This window comes from Equus caballus, chromosome 3, assembly GCF_041296265.1.
Source record: "Equus caballus isolate H_3958 breed thoroughbred chromosome 3, TB-T2T, whole genome shotgun sequence".
NCBI classification, from domain to species: Eukaryota; Metazoa; Chordata; class Mammalia; order Perissodactyla; family Equidae; genus Equus; species Equus caballus.
Window position 1 is genome coordinate 83180408 of NC_091686.1, and position 24477 is coordinate 83204884.

General features: G+C 45.2%; 1 protein-coding gene and 1 long non-coding RNA gene across 3 annotated transcripts in view; one reads left to right on the plus strand and one right to left on the minus strand.

The window, feature by feature from the left end:
* Positions 1 to 1013: 1013 nt before the first annotated feature.
* SRD5A3 (steroid 5 alpha-reductase 3) lies at positions 1014 to 22861 on the minus strand. Its single transcript, XM_001916943.6, has 5 exons — positions 22443 to 22861; positions 14197 to 14339; positions 12163 to 12360; positions 8668 to 8802; positions 1014 to 7771 (listed from the first exon to the last, which is right to left on the minus strand). The coding sequence occupies exons 1-5, from the start codon at positions 22661 to 22663 to the stop codon at positions 7512 to 7514; spliced, it is 957 nt and encodes a 318-aa protein (XP_001916978.4). The 5' UTR covers positions 22664 to 22861; the 3' UTR covers positions 1014 to 7511.
* LOC106782997 (uncharacterized) overlaps positions 22787 to 24477 on the plus strand; it is a 112615-nt gene continuing 110924 nt past the window's right edge. The window contains exon 1 of one of the 2 annotated variants that reach the window (XR_011437574.1): positions 22787 to 22946. This is a non-coding gene — a long non-coding RNA (uncharacterized lncRNA). The remainder of the gene's footprint in view (positions 22947 to 24477) is intronic. The other variant, XR_011437575.1, reaches the window with a different exon arrangement.

The window sequence follows — 24477 nt, forward strand, 5'->3', positions numbered from 1 at the left end:
TGACCTCTCCTCCATCTCTAAGTTTTTGAGCCTGATTTCACGGAAGGCACGCATCCCCTATCAGATTTTACTCTCAGAATTATAGACTCTGGAGTATAGGAGAGAAGAAAGGTAATCCATTGCTATTTCATTGTCCTTCACCAAAGGCTGTAATCTTGAATTGCATTATTATCTGGAAATCTAAATTTTGCTTCCCTGTCTTAAAAGCTAAATCAATGGAAGGAGACGATTTCAGATGGAAATGGAGAAAGATGAATTGGAAATACAATTTGGCCATGACGATTAGGTGGGAAGGAGAGATGGAATACGGATTAAGCCTGATAAAGTCGTTCCTTTCCCACTCATGACTACGAGCGAGACTTTGCACTGAAAATGACTTACTCTCATGATTTCATAAGCACAGAATTGAAGGAGGACTATTATAGAGGAACAAGTTAAGTTCTTTCCCATTTACTGGATTACATGGTTCCTCTCACATGGGCTTTTTTTAAAACCTCAAAGATTTTAGACAATCCACACGTTGAAAAGTCATGGTCAGAGTGAGTTAATAACAGGCCACAGGGTAATAGGCCTAGAGGTCAGGAAGCAAGAAATCTCAAAGTGCTGAGTTTTTTTCAGGTTTAGGAGAGGAACAAGAAGTAAAGATAGGCTTCAAGTTGGAGAGTAATCACTGTCCTCTTCATCTTAATATTTTGAAGAATAAATGCATTTATTCTAATTTCTCACAAATGCTGCATTTCTCTTAAAAAACGTGATACAAAAAATATGTGGGTGGGATTGTTACAGTTTATGGATTCCCATGCATTTCTCTTGACTGAGTTTCATTTTATTTCCCCCTTACCTTAATGTTACTGGTTTGTTGGTGGTATAAATGCACAATTGGATCATTATTTTTCATACATGTCAATATAAATTATGCTGAATCTTTGTAAGGTAGATATTGCAATTCTGCAACAAAGTGAAGTAAGGCAGGAGACCAGTGATTTATGCAGATAACAGTGACAATAAAAGCATTTATTTAATAAATATTTATTGAGTATCTATTATGTACCAGACACTCTTCTAGTGCTGGGGATACATCTGTGAACAAAACAATAAAAAAAAATCCTGCCCTCATGTAGCTTACATTCCAGTGAGGTGAGACAGACAAAAAGTAATAAGCATAAAGTGAAAAGGCACATTGTAGAGTTTTTTTAGAAGATAGTGCATCAGTTAGCTATTGCTACAGAACAAACCAGCTCAAAACTAGGTGGCTCAAAACAATAAGTATTTATTATTGTTCACAAGAGCAAAGGGAGGTGGAAATGAGAGAGGGGGGTTAGGTTGCAACTTTAAAGAAAGGAGATCACCTTATTGAGAAGGTGACCATGATAGGCAGGCTCTTAGTTGGGCCCCAATGATCCACACCTGTCTTGTGTAAGGTCCTTCCTTTAAGTATGGGCTAGACCTGGCGACTCCCTTCTAACAAGTAGAATATGGAAAAAGTGGTGGGATGTCACTTCCAAGATTAGGTTACAAAGAGACGTGTCTTCCGTCTTGCTTGCTTGCTGTGATGGAACCTGGGTACCATGCTATGAGCTGTTCTATGGAGACACCCACATGGCTGGGAACTAAGTGGGGGGCTCCTGGCTCTTAGTTCAATAGCCCATGAGGTACTAAATCGTGCTAACAATCATCTGAGTGAGCTTGGAGGTGGGTCCTCCCTCAGTGGGTCTCACTGATGAGATCTCAGCCCTGGTGACACCTTGATGGCAGTGAATCCTTGAGGCAGAGACACCAAGCTAAGCTGTACCTGAAATTCTGACCCACAGAAACTATGAGACAGTAGATGTTTGCTGTCTTAAGCTGCTAAGATTTGCAGTGCTTTGTTACACAGCAATAGAAACTAATACAGTGACTTGAAGGAGGTGAGGGAGTTAACCATGTGGCTACCTGGGAGAAGAGCATTTCAGGCAGAGGGAACAGCCAGTGCAAAGGCCCTAAAATAGGATCATGACTGATAATGTATAAGGAACAGCAAGGAGGCCAGTGTGTAGGAAGACTGAATGAGGGTAAGAAGGAGATGAGCTGACTGGAGGCCAGCCTCATATGGGAGGCTAGTACGTTATTGTGAGAACTTTGGCCTTAATCTGAGAGAAATTGGGAGCCGTTGCAGCGTTTTAAGAGAGTAGTGACACGATCCAGGTTTTCAAAGGATCATTCTGGCTTGTGTTGAGAATCGAATGTAGGGAATAAGGCAGAAAGCAAGGAGACCAATTAGGAGTCTATTGAGGTAAGTTAGCCAAGAAATGATGGTGGCTCAGATCAAGACGGTAGTAGAGTTATGGCAACAAGGATGAATTCTGGATGTATTTTGAAGGTAGAACCACTGATCGGTTTGTGGGGTGTGAGAGAAAGAGAAGAGCCAAGGAAGACTCCATAATTTTTGGTTTGAGTAAGTAAAAAAATGGGAAGACTGTAGGTGGGTCAGGTTTGGAGGATGAGGAAAATCAGAAATCACTTTTAATCATGTCAAACTTGAGATATCTATTACACATCAAGCCGAAATGTTATGTAGGCAATTGGATATGAGTCTAGAGTTCAGGAGTGATGTTTAGGCTGGATAGATAAATGTAGGAGTTGTCGGCATACAAATAGTATTTGGTCATGAGGCTGGATGACAGCACCAATTATGGATAGAGAAAGGGACCAAGAACTGAGAATTGGCGCACTCCGGCATAAGTCAGGAAAAAGAGAAGGAATCAGTAGAGGAAACTGGGAAGGAGCAGCCGGGGAGGAAGGAGGAAAATCCAAAGGTGTGGGGTCTTGGAGTCACTGAAGGAAAGCATCTCCAGGTGAAGGGACCACCTGCTGCCGCTGTGTTGGTGTGACACCGAGAAGCGAGCACTGGGTTTGGGATGGTTGGCGGAGACCTTTTCAAGAGCAGTGTCACTGGAGCCGTGAGGTCGAAAGAGTGGCCGGAGTGCATTTAGCAGTGAAACAAAAAGAACTGAAGCTAGAAGGAATCAAATAAAGCTTTCTAGTTTTGCTGCAAAGGAACCAGAGAAATCAGACTGTATCTGCTGAGGGAAATGGGGTTAGAAGGTTTTAAAAAGGTATTTGTCTGCCGATGGGAGTGTTGAGCAAACGACACAAATTTGATGATCTAGTAGGAGGGGGAATGGCCAAGCAATGTCCTTAGGTAGACTCTAGTGTTCAAGTAGAGGGGCTGGATTTGGGTGGAAATCCAGAGAGCTTATTTATCGTTTCAGGAAAAAACTGTAAATGACTTTGAAATGAACAAAAACTGTGGCTGTGCCCTGTCTAGCCCACTCTTCGGGCTATCTGCACCTTTCATTGTCTTTGAGCTATTTTACAACTCTAAGTCCTAGACAATTGATAGGAATGCAAATAATTCTTTTGCATAAACATACAAATGAATTTTGTCCAATGAAGGCACAATTGATTTCCCTCCCCAGCTACAGAAGCCAGTTTTGCATCTATTAGGCAAATTCATTTTGGCATTCCTCATTATCCATATATGTGTCTGCTTTTAGGATTCTTCTCTGAACTGGTTCTAACGTCTTACTGGTTCCTTCATTACTTAATGAGTTAAATAAAATCTTTGGCACAAGTTCATTTTATATTTGTGCGAGAATCATGATTTTACATTATTTTAAAAAACAGTATCCTTCAACAATTCTAACTAGGAAAGGGAGTGTATGCGGGCACAGGTGCTTAGGGGGATGGCGGTGGTGGTCACCTGTGGAAGTTCTCTTCCAATAGCTTCGTTTTCCTGAGGACAGAGAAGCTGTAACAGCCAGCAGAGTGTGGGAGTGAATGGACGAGGGAACATTAGCATGACTGCAGCATTAAAGATCACTTGAGGTTGGTGGTCATGAATGTGAAGTGGGCTGTCAGTGGATTGTATTTCTCCAGCCAGTTTGGTTGCACAGGTGCACACACAAAGGAGGGAAAGTTGAATTTAACCAGGGTTGTGACTTTGCTAAATCAGCAGGAAAAAGCGACATAGGGAGGCAGGAGAGTTGAGGATATATGCAAAGGAATGATTATAGTGATTTACTTGGAATTTAAGCACGGTAAGCAGATAAGAGAAGACTACTGAGAGGTAAAGGACAATAAAAATGCCATGAGATCAATAGATTGGAGGCCCCAATAGGGTGGAAAGATTGTTTAAATTTCAGTACTAGAACAAGGAGCTGGGAAGACAGGAGTTCGTATGCAGCAAGGAAGCAAAATATTCCCTCTTCTCCTAGTTTCATTTTCACGGTCTTTCTCAATGAGATGATTCGATGAAATCAAGTTTGGCTTTTTTCAAGAGTGAACAGAATCTGCAGACGGGCAGGGCAGCATGATGAGCACAGTCTCTACGGGAGGTTGTGCAATTTGTCCACTGCACAGAGGACACCAGCCTGAAAGGGTGAGTTGGGCTGAGATCCAGCCTGAACTCTGCTCATTGACATGCAGCTCCAGCACCAGTGGCCTTCTCTGCCCAAAGGTTCATGTTCCGCTATCATGGGGATGTTCCTAGAGTGATGTGTTTTCTAATTCACAGAAAGGTGCTGTGTAGGCCAGGCAGCCCTGATAAGAACCACACACGTGCTATGAGGTTTTACCCAGACGGCTGGAACCAGGCGGCAGATTGGTCTTTCTGCTGAGAAATCCCTTGTGCTCCTTTGTCCTCTAAGCGCTTCAAGTGTTCAGTCTTTTTGAAGGGAGAGATCCAATATTACACTTTCTCATTATGTGCAGAGAGCAGCTCTTTATAATAGCTTTCATTTGGGCAATTAAATTTTGCTTTCCCCAAACCCAATAGACGGTTTTCTAGATCATGGGTGTTTGAGAAACATGATGCTGTGTGCGTCACGTGAATTATTTACGGATCACTGCCACCTCCACTGTTTCTTGTTCATTTATCAGAAAAATCTTAGAAGGTTAGGCTAATGCAAGACATTTATAAAAACCAGTTGAATGATTTTTGTTTCTAACAAGCAATGTGAAAGAGTGGGCAGACATTGCTTAGCTGGGTGTAAAAAATTTCTACTTGCTCATTTACTATTTTAAGGTCTTCTTTATCTATCAGTTCATTTTGAGATACATCACTTGTCAACGGACCTTGAGTTTTCAGGTACCTTTAGTGATGCAGACGTTTACAGTCTCCTTAAACTGTCTATTAAGCTTCATATAAAAATATCTGCAAAGGCTCCTTTTGTTTTATTGTAGGAATTCTAGCAATAACCACTCATTGAATTAAAACATAATACAGAAAACAGCATTGTGGAGACAAAATAATTCACGCTCACCGAAGGCAAGCGTCAGTATAGAGCGTGAGCTACAAGTCAGGAACTTAACAAGAACAAAGGCTAATTTCAGCCCATTCATACAGTCAGCAGTTAACCCAGGGCATGCTGTTTGGATGTGGTTCAGCATCACCCCCCCTGACTTCATAGAAACTGAGAATGAAAGGTTAAGACTATTCAACTAAACCAGTGGGAAAAGCAAGACTCTAGCCCCAAGTCATTTCTGGATTATCCACGTGAGGAATGTGCACACTGGCTGTGCAGCTCTCCCTTTGGGCACATGGAATACTGTCACGAACACAAAGAGCAATGCTGACCGTGATCTTGCAAGCACAGCACATTTCTCAACTATTCTCCATTGGTTCAGCGCTCATCACAGACCACGCTACTGTGTTCTGAACCCCTCTGAGAACATCACTACTTCCTCTTTTTGATCTTCACCTAAAAATGCAATGTTTGGGCAAAGAACAGCAGAGGAAAGTAAGAGAGATGAGGAGTGTGCTGGGGACAGCGAGGATGCTAGCGGGACCGGAACAAGGCGAGTGGGCCTGCGGACGCTTTCTCACAGCCCGATAGGGCTCTTCACAGGGGACGCCCATGACTTCAAAGTGCAATGAAATTCTACAACGTCAGCCAAATTCCTCCTCTAACCTAGGTATAAAATTGCACGCTAATGCAAAATACATTTTTCCCCCAAATAATTTGCTGTTAAAAATTATTCATGCCATTTGTGTGGAAATTGGGAACAAACTGCACTATGCTTTACATTTCCAGTGCAGAAAGTTTTGTACCTGAGTCCTGGTCCTGAGGATGGCAAATCTAAATGATAAAGGGAATGAATATGCCATTTGTCTGAACAGACTGAGCAACTGACTGAAGTGGCATTTGATTGATGGGAGAGAAAATGCTCCATCAGAATTATTGTAAGAACTTTAGAATACGCTTTGATATGCACGAGTTGACAGTTAGATTAAAAAGAGTGTGAGTTTAACAGCTTTGGTTTACCACTCCAGGGACGGGGGTCAGGAGGATATTTGTAGACTGTGCGTTTGACACGTATCTTGTTAATAATGAGGCTCTTTGCCCCACTGTGTGCTGTATACTAGTGCAAAACTTTAGTACCTAGTAGAACATAATGTGACATCTGCATAAAAGCAAAAAAGTTAATACCTCAGTCAATGAGCCAGTAAATCTCACGCCGCACGAATGTGCAGTGGTTACTGTCTTGTCAGGCTATGGTATTGTTTTTCAAGTTTTTCTTTTTCTTTCATACCGTGCACTTATCTCCCTTTGATTTAATCACGGCTGTTGTCTTTAACATAAGCTATTTCAGGTGTAAACTTTATTCCTAAATGCCTTCAGATTCTATTAGCTGAAACAAACTCAGGCAGGCATTAATCCAACTTGAATAACCGCAACGAATGAGGCTGCAGCACGACCCCGTCCACAGGGTCAGTCATTTCCACTCAGGAAGGCTTTTTAGGCATAAATATAAAAATATTTTATTTCCAAATGTTTTCACTTTTAAGGTACTCCCTTGAAAGGGATGTTAAATAAGTATCAAATAAAAGAGCTTTCAAACTTTCCGTTTGGCTGTGAGTTGAGGGGGAGACGAGTGGAAACGACCATGGATGAGTACATAACTAGAAATCTTGGTGGTCAAATGTGAAAGTATCAACTAACTCCAACAACTCATTTTCCCTGAACCCACTGGTGTGAAATTATATATTGATGGTATTTTCAAAGGCTATTCTGCTTTTACTGAAACGCCACAGTTAGGGAGCACCTACTCTCTTGCTGATTATGTAGTCAAGTGAATTAATTTGTCCCTAAGAAGAACAAAGCCCCTGATGGCCTGATGTCTTCCTTTGGGCATGTATGAGCAGGTCTGAAGCCATCCGTATATTCCAGGTTAGTCTGCTTTCAAAGCAGCTTGGAGCAGTCTCACCTACGTTTTAGCAGTGGGTTGGTTTCATAAAGCCTCTTAGAGAGCAGACACGGCATCCCCAGGTCTGCCAGAAGTATTTCTTCTTTGGAGATTCATTTTCTTGAGGGGTACTGCTTTGCTCGTTCAGTGAAGACTCCGGGGTATAAAAAAGGAGCAGAGGGTTTCAAACAGTTCCGCAGAAACTGTACTCTGGTCTCTACACTTCGTTGTCCTTGGGAACTGAACCTGTCGCCAGGTTTGCATTCTCCATGACTGAGGTGGTCTTAAAACAGAAATGGTAGGAAAGCTTTCCTATGCTTCGGGTAGGAGACAAATTTGCTTTTGTAGAATTTGTGGCTGAGGAAAGCAGACAGGGCCTGGCTGAAGAAGACATAAGTCACCACTAGCCACCAGGTTAAGTTGTGGAGTCCAAAGGTGACGGCCATGGAAACATAGATCATCAGCTCTGCTAAGTAGTTGGGAGAAGACACGTATTCAAACCAGTCTCCGAAGGGGATCCGGTGGTTACAGTGGATGACCACTCCTGAAACGGGAAAAGGAGACTCCGGAACAAGGGAAGTTGTGGAAACAAACTTCCACCACTTCACTCCTCAAATAACTTACAAAAACTCTTATGGAGAAAAGAGTGTCACAGACCTCTGTGTGGGCCACCATCCTGTCACACTTCCATTGCCAATCCACTACTATTTAATAAAGTCACCAGCTTTAGCTTACACTATCAACTGTAAATAAACACAAAAGGAAAGCCCATTTCTCCAACAATCCTCCAAGCTGGTAATGAAGAGCTCAGATGCCAGAGTCAGACTGCACGAGTTCAAATCCTGGCCCTACTGCTTATAAGCTGTGTAACTTCAGTTAAGTTGCTTGACCTCTCTGTGCTTCAGTTTCCTTATCTGTAAAATGAGGATAAGACTGTATCCACCTCAAGTGAGTATTGTGAAGCTATATGTAAAGTACTTAGAACAGGGCCCAGCACAAAATAAGCACTGGATAAATGTTGCATAGCACTATTCCATTTTTAATATTTCAAAAAGCCCAGTAGAAGCTGCACCTGTATAAGCCAACACAAGCTAACTAGAAAGTCCAGTGTTTTTGCTTTGGCTGGAATGATACTACTCAGCCTGGTAATACTAGTGCTCACGTGCTCGTTAGACACACAAATGCAGTGCAGGCCCCCAAAACATAGGCACAGATTAGAATCAGAGAGTGTCAGGGCTAGATGGGGCTGGAGAGATCTGTGAGTACAATGCTCTCATTTTACCAACAGGAAGCTCAAGACCCAGAGAGGTGTCTTGTCAAAAGTGAGTGTTTGACAGATTAGTCAACCAATTAGGGCAGGAAGGAAGAGAATGAAGGAACAAGGACAACTAACATCGGAGGGTTAAAATCCACATGCAGTGGCTCTAAGCGACGTCTCACCTGCTTTATTTTTCCTGAGATTGCCGAGAATGACGTGGCACTTATACTGATGGGCAGACGACCAGATGAACATCATCGTCCCGAGGATATGGAACCACCGGGCTTGCATCAAGAGATTTTTCCCTATCACATAGACTACAGAAATAAGATTATCTTATTAGCCAACTCTGCAAAATTTCAGAGGCACAGGGAATTACAAAATCATACAGTCAGTACAACACAATTATCCACTTATTCTGTTCCTTGTGACTAGAAAAATTATCCCAATATAATTTCCCAAGCACAGAGAAAACACCATCTCTCTGGAGGCAAGACATACGCTCCTCAGCCGGGGTGCTTCGGTGGCCCCTGGCATGGACTCTCATAATGGACTCTCTTGCCCCTTCTTCAAATGCTTCCAGCAGAGTTCAGCTCTGTCTCCCACTCTTGTGACGTACTCTTGCATGGTGGGACGACCTTGCATTTCTGTTCCTAAGCCTGGTTTTATGTCTTCTTTCTTATATTCTGCTGTCAGGAAAATACTTCCTAAAGCAAACTCTCCCAAGCTGCCACCCTAAGCCATTGCTAGGGAGACCCCGAATGCAGAACGCTGACTCGACTGGCTCGAGCCACTGAAGAAAATCATGAGAAGAAAAGGCTGAGGGTGGGGCTTCTCAAAAAGAGGATGAATGTCAATTGCAAGATGAAAAACAAAACAGGAGCCTTGCTGATTAGAGAGAACCCAGTCAGAGAGATTTAGTTTTAGGAGAAGAAACCCTCCAAGTGTCATCTTCCTCTTTCTTTTCCAGTTACCAGGCAGAAGGGGAGAATGCAGGTCTTCTAAGGACCTGAAGAACAGACCCTGGCATCAGAAAAGCAAATGAAAGACTTCCTTATGATTGGCAGGAGGCACGCAGGCTAGTCAGGGACTCAGTGGAAGAAACAAATTGTCCACTCACAACAGGGAAGAGCCTGAGGCTCTGGAACCGAGAGGGAGCCCTTACAAAGCTGGTTCAGGTAAGAGAAGCAAGGAACACGCTCATCCATGTGGGTCCCTGGTGGCAGGGCTCAGCTGATGACAAACAAGAGTCCAGCACTGTCCACCTGTGTTAATTTCTTTTAAAAACCTTGCTCTATATAAACAATCTACTGTAGTCTCTTAATGTTGACTAGGTTTAGCCATTTAACTAAAAAGCTATGTTTTTACAAGTCAAGAATAAACCAAATATGAAAAATACGGTTTTAAATTGCAAGGGCTTTAAGAGCAAGTCACTGTTGAATTAAAAGTTGAAGCAAGTGTCTGGGAGTTCACAGGGAAAAAGATCTGTAAGAAGAAGTCGGAGCTAAAATGTGGGAAAGGAGGCAGGTGGAAGGCTAGTATTTACTGAGCGTCTGATCTGCGTGGTGTTCAATGATTCATTTATCCATTAGTTACTTGTTGAGCGTCTGCTGAGCCTGGCACTCTCGTGGGCATGAGGGATAAACCAGTGAATATGTCAGGCAAGCTCCCAGTCCTCGCGAACTCACGTCCTAGTGGCAGGAGACAGAAGGAAACAAGTAGACCAAGAACCAAGATAGTTTCAGGTAAAGATGGTCCTCTGAAGAAAACAGAACGATGTGACGGAGAGCGACTGGGGCAAGACCCGGAAGACTCCGAAGAAAAGGACACATGAAGATCTGGGGAGTCTACAGATATTCTTTCTTTTCACCTTCACAAGGACTCCCCTGAAATCAGCAGACGTCCCTAATTATACATGAAGGTTCTAGGTTCAGAGAAGTTCAATGAGCCTGAGTTCAGACTCAGGCCCACCTGAGCCCATTGTTATTTCTATCAGACCCTGAAGTTGGCAGATGCCTCAGTGTTCTCTCCCAATGGATTCCCGAAACCAGTTCTTCCCATATTGTCCCAAATGACCACGGACGACCTCTTGAAGGACAAGTAAGTGAAACAGAAGACAGCTTCAGAAAGGACTATCTAGAAAGTTCTTTTTGTGGGTGCCTCAGCTGCCTTTCCTTGGCTAATTACACAGGAGGGAGGGCAGAAGTCGGGGTCCAGCCAGTAGTGGAATCTCCAGAAGAGACACATAAATGCCAATGGAACTAACAGACCGACAGCTGGTGGGTTAACAAAGAGCTTTGGAAAGTTCCTTTGGGTGGAAAACCCGGTACTGTCGACCAGGAATGACAACTCAAACCATGACATGGGCTGCACATGAAGACCACAGCAGAAAGATCAGGAAGGAAAGCTGACTTGATTAAGTTCAGAGGAATCAGATGGAGAGAATGCTGGCTGAGAGGCTGGAGCCAACAAATAATTCATGAATTGAGAAAGATCGTCAATGAGTTGGACTCTAAAATCAGGCCTCAGGTCATCAGGCCTTGAGTTGTTCTACAGCCACAGAGAGAGGACCTTCAAGGGACACTCTGACACTGAAATCGAACCTGAGGAGAAAGCTTGTTCACTGAGGACCGGAAATATCTAGACCTCAGACTCAATTTACTAGGGTGGACAGGAGCACAGCTTTAGGAAATATGGAGCCTTGGATTCAGAGAAAAGTCACAGAATGATCTACCCTACAGTGTCTGGGCTGTGGATACCCAGGCCACAAGGTGAAGTTAACCTCAGCACTAAAAACTCATTTCAGTCACCCAAAATGACCTGAATTTTTTATAATTAAGCATACCCTGTTTTTACAAAAATGACAGTCATATATGTTAGATATTCATCCCCTCCCCCACAAACCCACTTCATTTCCTCCTCATAAACCAAGGTCATGACTTTGCTTCCCTCTTCCTGGCCAGTGAGAGCTCAGACAAGTTAAGACACAATTTTGATTTACCACAATACTTTTTTTTTACTCAGGCTGCCTCACTTGAAGAAAAGCTTTCTTATCATGGGAACAATCACAAGAACTAAGCAGCAACAAAATGGCTCCCTACTCCTTCTTCAAATCACAGCTATTCACCACAAGCCCGGGCACCCCTGCCTCCTCTGATTTTCTATGATTTAACGTCTCCTTCCCCTGCCCTCACCCCTCACCCTTCCACACACGCACCCCAGCGTGACTGAGGCTTTGGTGAGGCAACTTTCCTTGCTGACCTTTTCTCCTGTTCTCAACTGTCTCCTGCTTCCTGTTCACCTCTTGACCACTAACTCTCTCTCTCTCCAGACTAACTCCACACGGGTTCACTGACTTCAATCTCACTGAGGGAACCCCACATCCCATTTCTTCATTCTTAACTGAAGCCTCCTGGATACTTTCCACTTTGCTATCTCTACTGAAGACATTACTGCTTATGTTGGTGTCTTTCAGGTTTTAGCAGTTATGGTTAATGTGTATACCCCTGGGAATGCTGACTTCTTAAATCCACTGTTAGAGACCGCACTCCTCAAATGCCAAGTGGACTGAGCAGGTCTCTTCCTTTCAAACTTTCATAATGCTGGGTGGAGCGCTTCACCTGGAGAGTACCTCATACAGCCAGTGACTCAGCTAGCAGACCCCAGGGACCACTCACCATTCCCACCGTCCATTGGCACTTGGCTCAGCACAGTCAGGCCAACGAGGACATAGTAGACAAGTCCGAAACAGTACTGCACGACGTGAATCATGACATTGGAGAAGACACTGACATAGAAGCACTCGAAGAGTCTTCGCAAGCTGTGTAGCCACAGAAATACTAATACCAAGAATGCAGACAGCGCCAGCTCACCTTCTGCAATTCAGAATGCAATACGTTCAGCAACTCTCTTCTGGGATTAATCCAAAGTTATGTTTTTCCCTACTGTTAAACAGAGTATTAAACAAGATGAGAGCTAGGAAAAAGCCCTAGAAATCATCCAGTTTAACACCTTCCCTTTTTAGCAACGAGGAAAGGGGCCAAGTGAAGTCAAGGAACTTGGCTCAAGGTTACATGGTAAGCTAGTGAGAGCCGGGACAAACTCAGGTCTCTTGACTCTGCCTCGTCATGTGAAGGCTCTCCAGGCCACGTGGCCAACACTGTGAAGCGGTCTGTGGACTCAGAACCCAGGGCCTGTGGATGTCTGGTCCCTGGCTCCAATGGCCAGATGAAAATGGTCGGGGAGAGTTCCTGGATGACTTCTGAGCAAGCCCACCTGGGGGGATGCCTCGGGTCAGGGGTGACCAAATACACAAGCACCCACAGGGGCAGAAAAGGGGGCAGGAACACTTATGCATATAACTCTTCTTCCCATGTTAAAAAAAAAAAGAAACTATACTTTTAGGGGACTGTGGCCTTGAGATCTATCTTCCTACCTGTGTCTCACCCCTCTGCCCCAAAAGAAGTCAGAAGAGATGCTAGTTTTCAAAATGACAGAAAACAGTTGTTTTTTTAAATGACTGTCTCTCTCGCACACAGACACACACATGTTGTAAGGATACAGCTTAATGAAGTCTTACAAACTAAACCAACACATCCCACCCATAGAACCAGCACCTGGATTAAGAACCAGAACAGGACCGGCACCTCGTTGTGTTCCCTTCCAGGCACTGCCCCTCCCACCGCCCCCACGGGCAAGATGTTTCCTGGTTTCCATCAGCCTAGATTAGCTTTGCCTGTTTTTGTATTTTAAATATAGTAAAACCGAGTTTAACTCTTTAGGAATAGGTTAAAACAAACAACCAAATAAAACTCACAATCAACCCTCCACATACCAGAACCCCAGCCAGCCCCCCAGCAAACAGACGAAGAGAGAAAGTTTTAACGCACATAGTAGAATTTGCTAAGTACCCTCCCCTCCCAATTAGGATTTGCAGAGTTTTCCCTTCTGACTGTCATCTTTTACAACAAGTTCCTCTGGTTAAACAGAAAAGGATTGTTCCTAGGGAGCCAGTGGTTTGGCTGCTGGAACAAAGCATGGAGATAGCACCAGAACGGTCTGTTTCTAATTCTGCCCCTCAGTCTCTGCCTGACATTAACTGAGGCCACTTCAGGATTTTCAGCTTTAATTCCTTATTTTAAAAATTGTTCTATGTATCCTTTATCTGAGGCAGATTTAAAGGCTACTTTGTAATCATCTGGTCAACAATTGCAGTCAATTTTATTACATAACCCAAGCCTTAGAGCCTAACAAACATTTTAAACTGGTGATCAAAAAGTTAATTTGCTATCAAATTTCTGGAGTTTTGAGACATGACTTTGGTTGGAACTATATAAATGATAAATGTTTCAGGGCAAACCTGAAGGATCCTAAAAGCTTTTTCCCCTTAAGTGTAAAGATTTCTGTACGAATGCATCAACAGTACTAAAAACATTGGAGAGAGATCAGTCCGTCCTGTACGCAGCCCAGCACTCGTGGGACAGGCAGGGATGCAGAGTTAACTCTGGGCTCTGCCACGATCTCAGCGAAGGCCTGGGGACACCCTCTGGGATGGCTATGAACCACAGAGAACTCTCTTCGCCCCACCTTCCACTTCCCAGGCCACGCGGAGGAGGAGCCTGAGCGTGGCTGGGAGACACGGAGAACAGCCCCCTGCAGGCAGGAAAGACAGGAGGACGACGCAAGGGTCTAATTAGCTGGGGAGTCCTTACCCTGGAATTGCGCAGCCCCAAGAATTCTGAGCAAGCCATGAAGCCAGTTTGGAAAAGGCACTCCCAGGAACAGAGATTGTGTAAGGTGCCAAAGCAGGAAGCCGTTCCACAGCACGGAGATGATATAGAAGTGACAAAAATACCTGCGCAGGGAACAAATCAGGTCACAGTCAGGGCGGATCCACTGTAAGCCAGTATGCAGGAAGGCGATTTTTAGTTTCTCTAGCCTCTTTGCCCCATTCCCCTGGTACAGTGCTGCTCTTTAAGACAACTCGAATCCTGCAGATGTTCAGATTTTTAAAATTTCCTTTCAGATGATGGGACTGGTTAACTCATTGGAAAAAGAGGCCTCCTGAGGTTAAAAACATGCCTGACCTTGTTAAAGTTAGATTGAGAGTCAATTAGCAATCTCTCTTACCTCTGGCTAAGGGGATCAGGCACAAGTTCCAAGACAGGGGGCCCCAGGCCCTGGCAGAGAGAGCTGAGACGGTGCTAACACCAGCCAAATCTGTAGAAGATTTCTAAATCTAGAGCAATATTGCTGCAATAGCCACACAAGTGTTACACAAGATTTGCACAATCACAGGCACTCAGAGCTGTACGAAATCTGTGAGGTTTTCTGATTCAGGGTTTTTCTAAATTGTGTTGACCGAAATTACTTTTATAATAAGATGACAAATAACTCATAAACCTAGGTATCCACTCCTGATGGTTACAGCTCTCATACTACAAGTACAGTGCCTATTTTGCAATCAACAGTTACAAATGAAATACAAATAAAACCAAAAGCAATAAAAAAATTGCAATTAGCATCTTGCAACGTTAATTTCATGTGAATGATGTTGGTTTGCTGAAACGAAATCACCTAATACGGCACAAGGGCCTAACCCAGGTTCTTTTGAGGTCTGTTTACCTATACTTTTCCTACTCTTTTTCTCTGTTTAAACCAATTCGAAACCTTTCTGCCTCTGCAAGGTGCCGGGTCATCTGACCTTCCCTGGGTTTCGATGCATCATGTGCCTATATTAAGTACCCCTCTGTCATCTCATTTGTGACAGAGTAAGACGACCTGGAGTCAGGAGATTAAACATAAACTCAGGGACTCCTCTTCCAGATGATCCAGAATGAGCTGATACCAGAACTCACAGCCCCCCAGACCAAGCCCACAACCCAGTCTGACAAACGCTGATCTAATCTGATCATTCCAGAGCAACTCACTTAATTCTCCCAACTACTGTTACAGATTCTCTCACTGGGTCTGCCCTCTCTGAGTCATCGTCTTATTCCCGGATCTTCTCCAGGCTCAAGAGATTAGTTTTCTCAAAAGTTCATGCATCAGCGTCAACTCCACCCCCTCCTTCCCACCCACAGGCTGCTCGCCTTTGGTTTTGCCTTCCAGGGTCTTCCTTAAGACACACTTCCTAGACCTGAGCCCAGGTACGGCCTGAGCCACAGGAGCAGAGCAGAGTGTCAGAGCACTTGGCTCTGGGGGTCCCACGGAAAAGGGAGGGGCCGGCTCCTGAAGAGCAACTTCTGGGCCAGCCACTTTACCTACTCCATTTTTTCACAAATATTTATTGAGCACTTAGAACTTGCCAGACAATGTTCTTGGAGGAAGGAGCAAAGACCAGGTCCCAGCCTTGATGAATTTCCCTTTCAGTGGACAGTCAACAAAGGAACCTGGAGACATGGTGGCGTGTAACACTGGGTGAGGGGCAGAGAGGGGGCAGGGGGCAGGCCATTCTGGATGGGTGGTCAAGGACGGCCTCTCTGGAACTGACATTTGGCCAGAATGAGTAACCCCTGTGAATTTCTGGGGAAGAATTTTCCAGGCAGAGGAACTGACGACCACAAAGCCCCTGAGGAACAATGAAGGACACCTGTCTGGAGAGGGGTGAGGTGAGGTGGGGGGCAGCGCCTTTATGGAGAGGGGTGAGGTGAGGTGGGGGGGCAGTGGCTTCAGGGGCTGGTAAGGACACTGGCTTTTATTAAGTGTGATGGGGAGCCCTTTGAGCAGACTGCCTTGAAGGAATAATTTATGTTTTAAAAATCCTCCTGGCTGATGGAGAAGTTCTAGAGATGGATAGTGGTGATGGCTGCACAACAATGTGAATGTACTTAAAGCCACTGAGCCGTACACTCCAAGACCGTTAAAACGGTAAATGTTATGTCATGCATATTTTAACAGACATAAAAAGAGCATTCCTCATTCATTTCACTCTTCTTTAAGTGGAAAAAAAAAGAAATCCCTCTGGTAACTAGGTGGAGAACAGTCTAGTTGTGGGGAGACCAGTTCAGATGATTTCACTTTCATCTTCACAATCCTGCACAGTTTCTGTGGTTAGCTTCATGTGGCAGATGAGAAAACTAAGGTTCAGAAAAAACGACATCTTATTCAAGGTCACACAGTAAGTGGCAGACTTGATCTGATGACTCTGAGGTTAAAATCACACCGCTGAGCCCCTACTCACACAATCAGGTTGCCTGAACCTGCTTTTCCAGCCCTATGTTACACACGCCAATCTATACCACACCTAGAGGCAACCCGGTCGCTCAAGATACCACATCTTGGTGGGTGCTACTCGGGCCATGGTGTTTTCCTTTTTTTGAGGAAGATTGGCTCTGAACTAATATCCGCTGCCAATCCTCCTCTTTTTGCTGAGGAAGCCTGGCCCTGAGCTCACATCCATGCCCATCCTCCTCCACTTCATATGTGGGACGCCTACCACAGCATGGCTTGATAAGCGGTGCCATGTCCACACCTGGGATCCGAACCAGCGAACCCCGGGCTGCCGAAGTGGAGCATGCAAACTTAACCACTACGCCCCTGGGCCGGCCCCAAGGGCTGTGGTGTTTTGATTCACAGGCAGACTGCTATTCTTTTTTGTACTTTTTGTACATTCTCTTGTCCTGCTTGCCTCATTTCCCTCTACAGGAAACATGCTCTACTCTTTATAAATTTCTCGCTTTTTAAAAAGACCCAGCTTCAGCTCCAAACAAGAGATCTAAAAACTCCACTTGTTTCTGTTGTAGATACTCCTCCTCTCTTGCCTTCCTGGGCCCTGTGCTTCACTGTGGCACCATTTGCCGAGCCCCTGGGGACAGGAATACAGTGATCCTTACGTAACACAGGGCTCGGCACCGAGCAAGCACTCCTTTGATTCAACAAACATTTTTTGTTTTTCTTATAAGCCAATGACTGCTCTAGGCTCTGGGCATACAGCACTGAACACGACAGACAATTCCTGCCCTCACGGAGTTTCTACTCACGCGCAAAAGTAAATTTCACAGCATGTGAGTAGGATATAATTGCTACTGAGAAAACTACAGCTGGGAAGAGAAGGAATGCCAGGGATGGTAGAATCATACTTCTAAACAGAGTGGATAGGGCACGTCTCAATGAGAAAGTAATATATGAGCAGAATTATAGGAAGTGACGGCATAAACCATGTGACTATTGTGGGAAGAGCTCTCCAGGCAGCAGGAACAGGCAGTGCAAAGGCCCTGAGGTGGGAGAGAGGACTAGCAGAGAGGCCCGGGAGACCAGACTAGAACCATACAGGAGGCAAATTACAGGAGACAAAGTCAGGGAGATGGTGGGGACAAGACTGTGTAGGGTCTCGGGGCCTTCCTGTGAGTGAGTTGTAAGCCACTGGATAGTTCTGAGCCAGGAGGCATGATCTGACTTAATATGTATTTGCTGATTGCCAGAACTGATCCCAGGCCCAGTTAGGGAACAAACGTTTGCCGAGTTCTGACCAGGGTCTGCCAGGTGCTAAGTGCTTTAATGTCATCACCGCCTATATGACAAGCAGGTGCTGTTATGCTCACACAGTCCATACCACCACCTCCGGCCTGGACCACCACCACAGCCTCTTTTCCAGCCTTCTCCGCACACAGGCTAGTCATCCTTTCAAAACATAAACCACATAAACCCACGCCCGCCCCATTCCCATCCTAAAGCCAGCAGCGGTTTTCTACACACTCAGAACAAAGCCTTATCTCCACCCTGGCCTGTGAGCTGTGCCCCACCCCTCCCTGACTAGCCTTCGTGTTGCCACCCCCACCCCCGTCTTGCTCATGATCCAGGAACCTGGCTGGATTTCCTCTGAGGCACTTATCACCATCTGAAACTATCTCGCATGTTTTACAAGTCTTGTTTATATATTCACACATAATATCAGATGGAACATAAGCTCCGAGAAGCCTAGAGCAGCTCCTGGCACATGGTAGGTGCTCTCTGGCTAAATATGAATGAAAAAGAGGGTATCTCATCTGAAGCTACTCTCAGAGTAAGCGGTCAAGTTTATCAACAAAGCAATTAAACCTAATACTTCTTTTTTAAAAATTCCTTCAAAACATATTGATCCAGGACCTTATTGTTAATCCTGAGGCATTGAGCCAGAAATATGGTAACAAACAAGACAAATGTAAATGCACGGAAAGTTTATAGTCTAAAACAGGAGTTCTTTTCTTTTTTTTTTTGCTGAGGAAGATTTGCCTGAGCTAACATCCACTGCCAGTCTCCTTTTTGTATGTGAGCCGCTGCCACAGCATGGCCACTGACAGACAGTGGTGTAGGTCCGCATCCAGAAACTGGGCCTGGGCCACTGAAGGGGAGCATGCCAAATTTAACCACTAGGCCACCAGGGCTGGCCCTAGAGCAGCAGTTCTTAACATTTTTCTTCCATGGACCCCTTTGGCGGTCTGGTGAAAGCTATAGGCCACATCTCAAAATGTTACTATAAGCATAAAATATACAGGGATTACAAAAGAAACCAATTATACTGAAATATAGGTAACAACTCTAACGCACAAATTTGTGATATAGTAATAGATGTGCTTCTTAACTGATGTATCAAATAACAAGATCTAGTGGTGAATAACTACAATGTTCTTGTAGGGATGGAAATAACATTTTGCGGTCTCGTCAATATTTTTTTTTTGAGGAAGATTAGCCCTTAGCTAACTACTGCCAATCCTCCTCTTTTGCTGAGGAAGACTGGCCCTGAGCCAACATCCATGCCCATCTTCCTCTACTTTATACGTGGGACGCCTACCATAGCATGGCTTTTGCCAAGTGGTGCCATGTCCACACCCGGGATCCAAACTGGCGAACCCTAGGCCGCAGAGAAGCAGAATGTGTGAACTTAACCATTGTGCCACCAGGCCAGACCCTCGTCAATATTTTTAATGTACTACAAAAAAAATCTGTCACAAAATTGCAAGTACTGCTACTTCTACTGTGCTTTGTTGATTACATACATCATTAAGGAAATACTGGATTTCAGGTAGAGGTTAGTGAAATAAAGATGCAATTTTCTTCCAATCCAGGTTTGCCCTGAATTCTATCCATGGATCCCCTGGGCCTCCGGTTAGGACTCCTGAACCCCAGTGGGGAAAGTCCAGACGGTTCTCTTTGCCTCTAGAACTCAATGCAACTGCAATGTTTTGATATCATTTTCAAATTTTAGAAACAGGAGAAGTACTTCCATACAGCCTATGCAAGTCAAGAGCGTCATGACTCACGTTCGAGGTCTCATATTTATTCAGACTTTCTGGGAAATTAAAACTCTAGGAACCAAAAAGAAAACAAGAAAAGCAACCATTGCCTTAAAATCTACCAGACAGAGGTAATGGAATCAAACATTCCATGAACTGAGTTAAGGTTTTATTCTTGCCTCCTTGGGAAAAAATAATCCCAAACAAAATTACCTAAGTACTGTCTTAGGTGCAGAACATGACTTACAGCTGCCTGTTTCCACGTGTAAAACGTACACGCTTATTTTCACTCTTATGAGTACTACTGAATTTTGTACCAAAAAAACATTTAAATATAGCATCTAGACATTTTTGCCTTTCATTATGGGCCTGGATTTGCTGTACCTTCTCCAGCAGTAAAAGAAAGGTTTAATTTAGAAAAAAAAGCAAAACAAAACACCATGGGAGGTTCTACTCCAGAATTCTGGAAGAAGAAAAAGGCATAAATTATTTCATAATATAGTAGAAATCACAAGAAACCCCAAGAGTACCAACTGTGGTAGTAATGAAAAAGAAAGGTACCAAGAGTGTTTCTTAGCAGTCACATAATGACAGACCTGAGTAGTAACAGGTGGGGTATGAGAGCCAGAGAAACCACCTGAAACGTGTCCTTTAATCCACGGACACTAGCATCTTTTCCAAAATTCAGAAAATAAATTGTTAGAATTCACACTAAAAGAAATAGTTTTTTTCTTCACTTTCTAACACTAAAAAGATGACTATCTAGAAATGCCACTGCTATAAAATAGAAAAGGACTTACTGCAATCAAACCTGATTAAAAATAGGATGACAGGTGATTTTTGCTTAAAAATAGCCTCTAAGAAATAGGAGATTTGGGCTGGCCTAATGGCTTAGCGGTTAAGTTTGCAGATTCTCGGCGGCCCGGGGTTCACCAGTTTGGATCCTGGGTGTGGACCTACGCACCACTTGGCAAGCCATGCTGTGGCAGGTGTCCTACATATAAAAAAATAGAGGGAGATGGGCACAGATGTTAGCTCAGGGCCAACCTTCCTCAGCAAAAAGAGGATTGGCGGCAGATGTTAGCTCAGGGCTAATCTTCCTCAAAAAAAAAAAGAAATAGATTTAATCATCTTGTCTTGAAGACTTCTTCTTCCTCCCAGGGCCTCATTCCCTTTACCCTTCCTCAGAATGACCTGATGCTCCCTTCTCAGTGTTAACACCTGATGGATCTTTCTCCAAAAGTCAAAGTGGGGGATTACTCACGTCTCAGAAGCCAAGTTATACTTAGCCCATCTTTTTGTTTTTCCACTGGGAAACATTGGCCTAAGCTAACATCTGTTGCCAATCTTCCTCTTCTTTTGGCCTCCCCAAGACCCCAGTACAGGGTTGGGTATTCTAGTTGTAAGTCCTTCTAGTTCTGTGTGAGCCGTCACCACAGCATGGCTACTGACAGACCAGTGGTGTGTGGTTCCCTGCCCAGAACCCAGTGATGGCCCCCTAAGTGGAGCCAGCAAAACTTTGACCACTAGGTCATTGGGGCTGGCTGTACTTAGTCGCTGTCTTGTCTGCAGACCTGTGCACTGCCCATGGGAGGTTTAAGCCATACCCCAGGCGCTTTAATACATCAGAAACCCTATCACATTCCTCCAGATTCCTTCCTAAATACCAACTTAAGCTGCATCTTAGGGGCTGGCCCGGTGGCTCTGCAGTTAAGTGCACATGTTCCACTTTGGCAGCCCGGGATTCGCCGGTTCAGATCCTGGGTAAGAACATGGCACCGCTTGGCACATCACTCTGTGGTAGGTGTTCCACATATAAAGTAGAGGAAGATGGGCACAGATGTAAGCTCAGAGCTGGTCTTCCTCAGCAAAAAGAGGAGGATTGGCAGCAGTTAGCTCAGAGCTAAGCTTCCTCAAAAAAAAAAAAAAAGAATATACAACTATGTACTGGGGCGCTTTGGGGAGGGAGAAAAAGAAACTAAATAAAACCTTTAAAAAAAAAAGAAAAGCCACTGCTACAAGTGTTTGCCTGACTCTTCCCAGCTATATTCTTAATTCAAAGTAAAAAACAAAACCCAACTATAACAAGCCTTACAATTTCTCAAAGAATTCTATTTAAGCCCTAACGATTTAATCTTTCGTTGAAGTAGGTTACGAAATTTGTTGAAAGTCAAACCAAGCTTCCGGATCAAGTTTGCCTAAAACGTGCCATTTTAGGCCACATTTTCCAGAGGCACCTGCCAAGGTGCGGATTAGGAGGATCGGTGCGGCCGAAGGAGGTGGCCCCAGTGTGGTGACCAGCGTCTCACCCTTCGTCCTAACAGTGAGGGTTGGGGGGACAAATAGGGGAAACCGAGGAGCGAAGGGGAGGGGGCGAGGGGAGGGAAGGGCTGCCTTCATTTCTACTGAGTTCCGGTGACCTCAAGTTAGATTATGAGCCCCCAGAATGCAGGGGAGGGGCAAAGAGGGAATTGGGGGACAAGGGAGACTTTAATTTGCCGCCTGGAGACCAGGCCTAAATTAGGAATTGCTGCCATTAAAAGACTCCGTGCGGCCACAAGTTCACGATCCTGCGACCTGGGCTGGTGCGCGGCTCAGCTTCCTCGGTGGCGGCCGCCACTCCGCCCCCAGGGCCACGCTGCGGACGCGGGACCCGTCTGGGCCTCCCGGGCCGGTCCGCGCCGGGCCTTTCCCCGGCTCTCTGCGCCTTGGCAACCGGGGCACGCGCCCGGGGGTGCGGTTACCTCTTGGGGACATCAAAGGCCCGGCAGGCGGCGGGGCGCGGCGGGCCCCCGAGCTTGGTTTTCCCATAACGGATCAGGTCCTGGAAGAGCGCGCAGCCCGGGAGCAGGCCGTGTGGCACGAGCTGCAGGAGCAGGGTCAGCAGGAAGGCGGCGGCCAGCGTCAGCCACACAGCGCGCAGCGGGCTCAGCGCCGCGAGCTCGGCCCCCGCCCAGGGAGCCATGGCCCGCGCGTCCCGCTGCCTCGCTCCCGGGCCCCACGGCCGCCGGCGCAGCAGCCGGCACTCGCGCGCCTCACGCCGCTCGCGGCCGGGCGGGACGTCTGTGACGCGGCGGGGGGCGGGGCCGCTCGGCTCCAACCGGGACTCGCCCCCGAGGCGGATGCGCCGGCCGGACCAGCGGATTCGCGGGTCGGGGTCACGCTGGTCAGTCTGTGTCCCTGATCTAACCCAGGGATGCCTAGTGATTCAACAGTATACGTCCCAGAAGCGAAACTAACGAGCACGTGTAAGTCTGCGCCGCGGCATTGTTTTCTATGGAAAAATGAAAACAACCCTGAATGTTCCTGTTATTTAGCTAAATTATGGTACGGTAACGCGTTGGAATATCATGCCGCTGCTAACATGATAATTATGAAGACTGTAGAAACACGGAAAGCTATTTATGATAACTGAAACAGGTTAAGTGAAAAAAACCCGACTATAAAATGCATAGCTGTTATTGCAAACACCTATATTAATATTGAAGTGTGGATATATGGATTGACAAATAAAAATGGCAAGTAATAGGATATATTGGGGTATATGAGGAAGCCATGTGGTGTAAACCTAATTCGGCCTGACCTTGTCTTTCCAAAAGGGCCTGACCACGGCCCTTGAGCATGCATTGTACATCTGCTTTAGATACTCCCTATGGCACGAACAAAGGCCCTTGAGATAAAGGTGCAACTTCCCTCCCCCTCCCAATGTTGGCGTTTCTTTAAGGATTAGCATCTTTCCTTAGGCTAGAAACTGACTGCTGGGCTCACCTGTGACCACCCAGCTCGAGACAATAGACTTGCCTCCTGCTACCCCTCCAAGAGAGTAGACCCACTACCTGCTGTGTCCATCAAGCGCTGTGCTGACAGGGCAATCTTGTGACTATTGTGGGAGGGACATTTCAATCATATGTGAAACGTCCTGTATGGAGGTATATAATGACTCTGTATACCTCACTTCTTTGGTGCCCTTTCTTCCTTCGCGAAGAAAGGCCCCGGGCCATGGTCCTCAGATTTCAGCTCAGAGTAAACTCTCCCAAATTTTCATTTATAGATTGGTTATGGATTATTTTCGTCCATAGGATAAAGAAGGCGGGTCATACACAAAAATGAATACTTGTGTTAGGATGTTGCAAATGTGGATAATTTAAACACATAAACTAGAAAATCATCAAGGCCATTGCAAACAACACTAGAATAAAAGTGGTACAAGGTGTATTTTAAAAACAGCAGTCTCCTCCCCACCGGAGTTCCACTCCTTGGAGGTGACAAGAGATTTTCACGTGTTGAGGTGGGGGGTAACTGTTTGGGTTCAAAACTGATTGGGCTTGAGCTAAAAAGCCTAACGTTTCCTATCAAACATACATTGTACATGTGCTTAACCATTAAAGAATGCCTCCTTCCCCATCCTCCGCCTACTGTAATGCCCTGTTGGTAGCCTCCCTGTTAGTCCCTTTCCTGGCTTCAGGGTCAAGCTGACCTGCTAGGTTGCAACTGAATACCTCTTTGAAACTTTGATGAAAATGTGTCCTGGGTGTGTTTAATGTGTGTTCTTTGTTCTAACAGGATATAAGGATGTACTGAAAACCGTGCTTCTCCCGGAGCTTTCTAAGGCCTTCCCTGGTTATAATCCTCACTCTGGCTCAAGTAAAACTCTCCTTATTTCTCTTGTCTATAGACTGGGTATTGGTTCTTTTTCATCCACAGGGGCCAAGTTTTTAACTCCACCAGCTGTTTCTCCTGACACTTGCCTCCATGTAGTGACAATGCTGTTTCTTCACT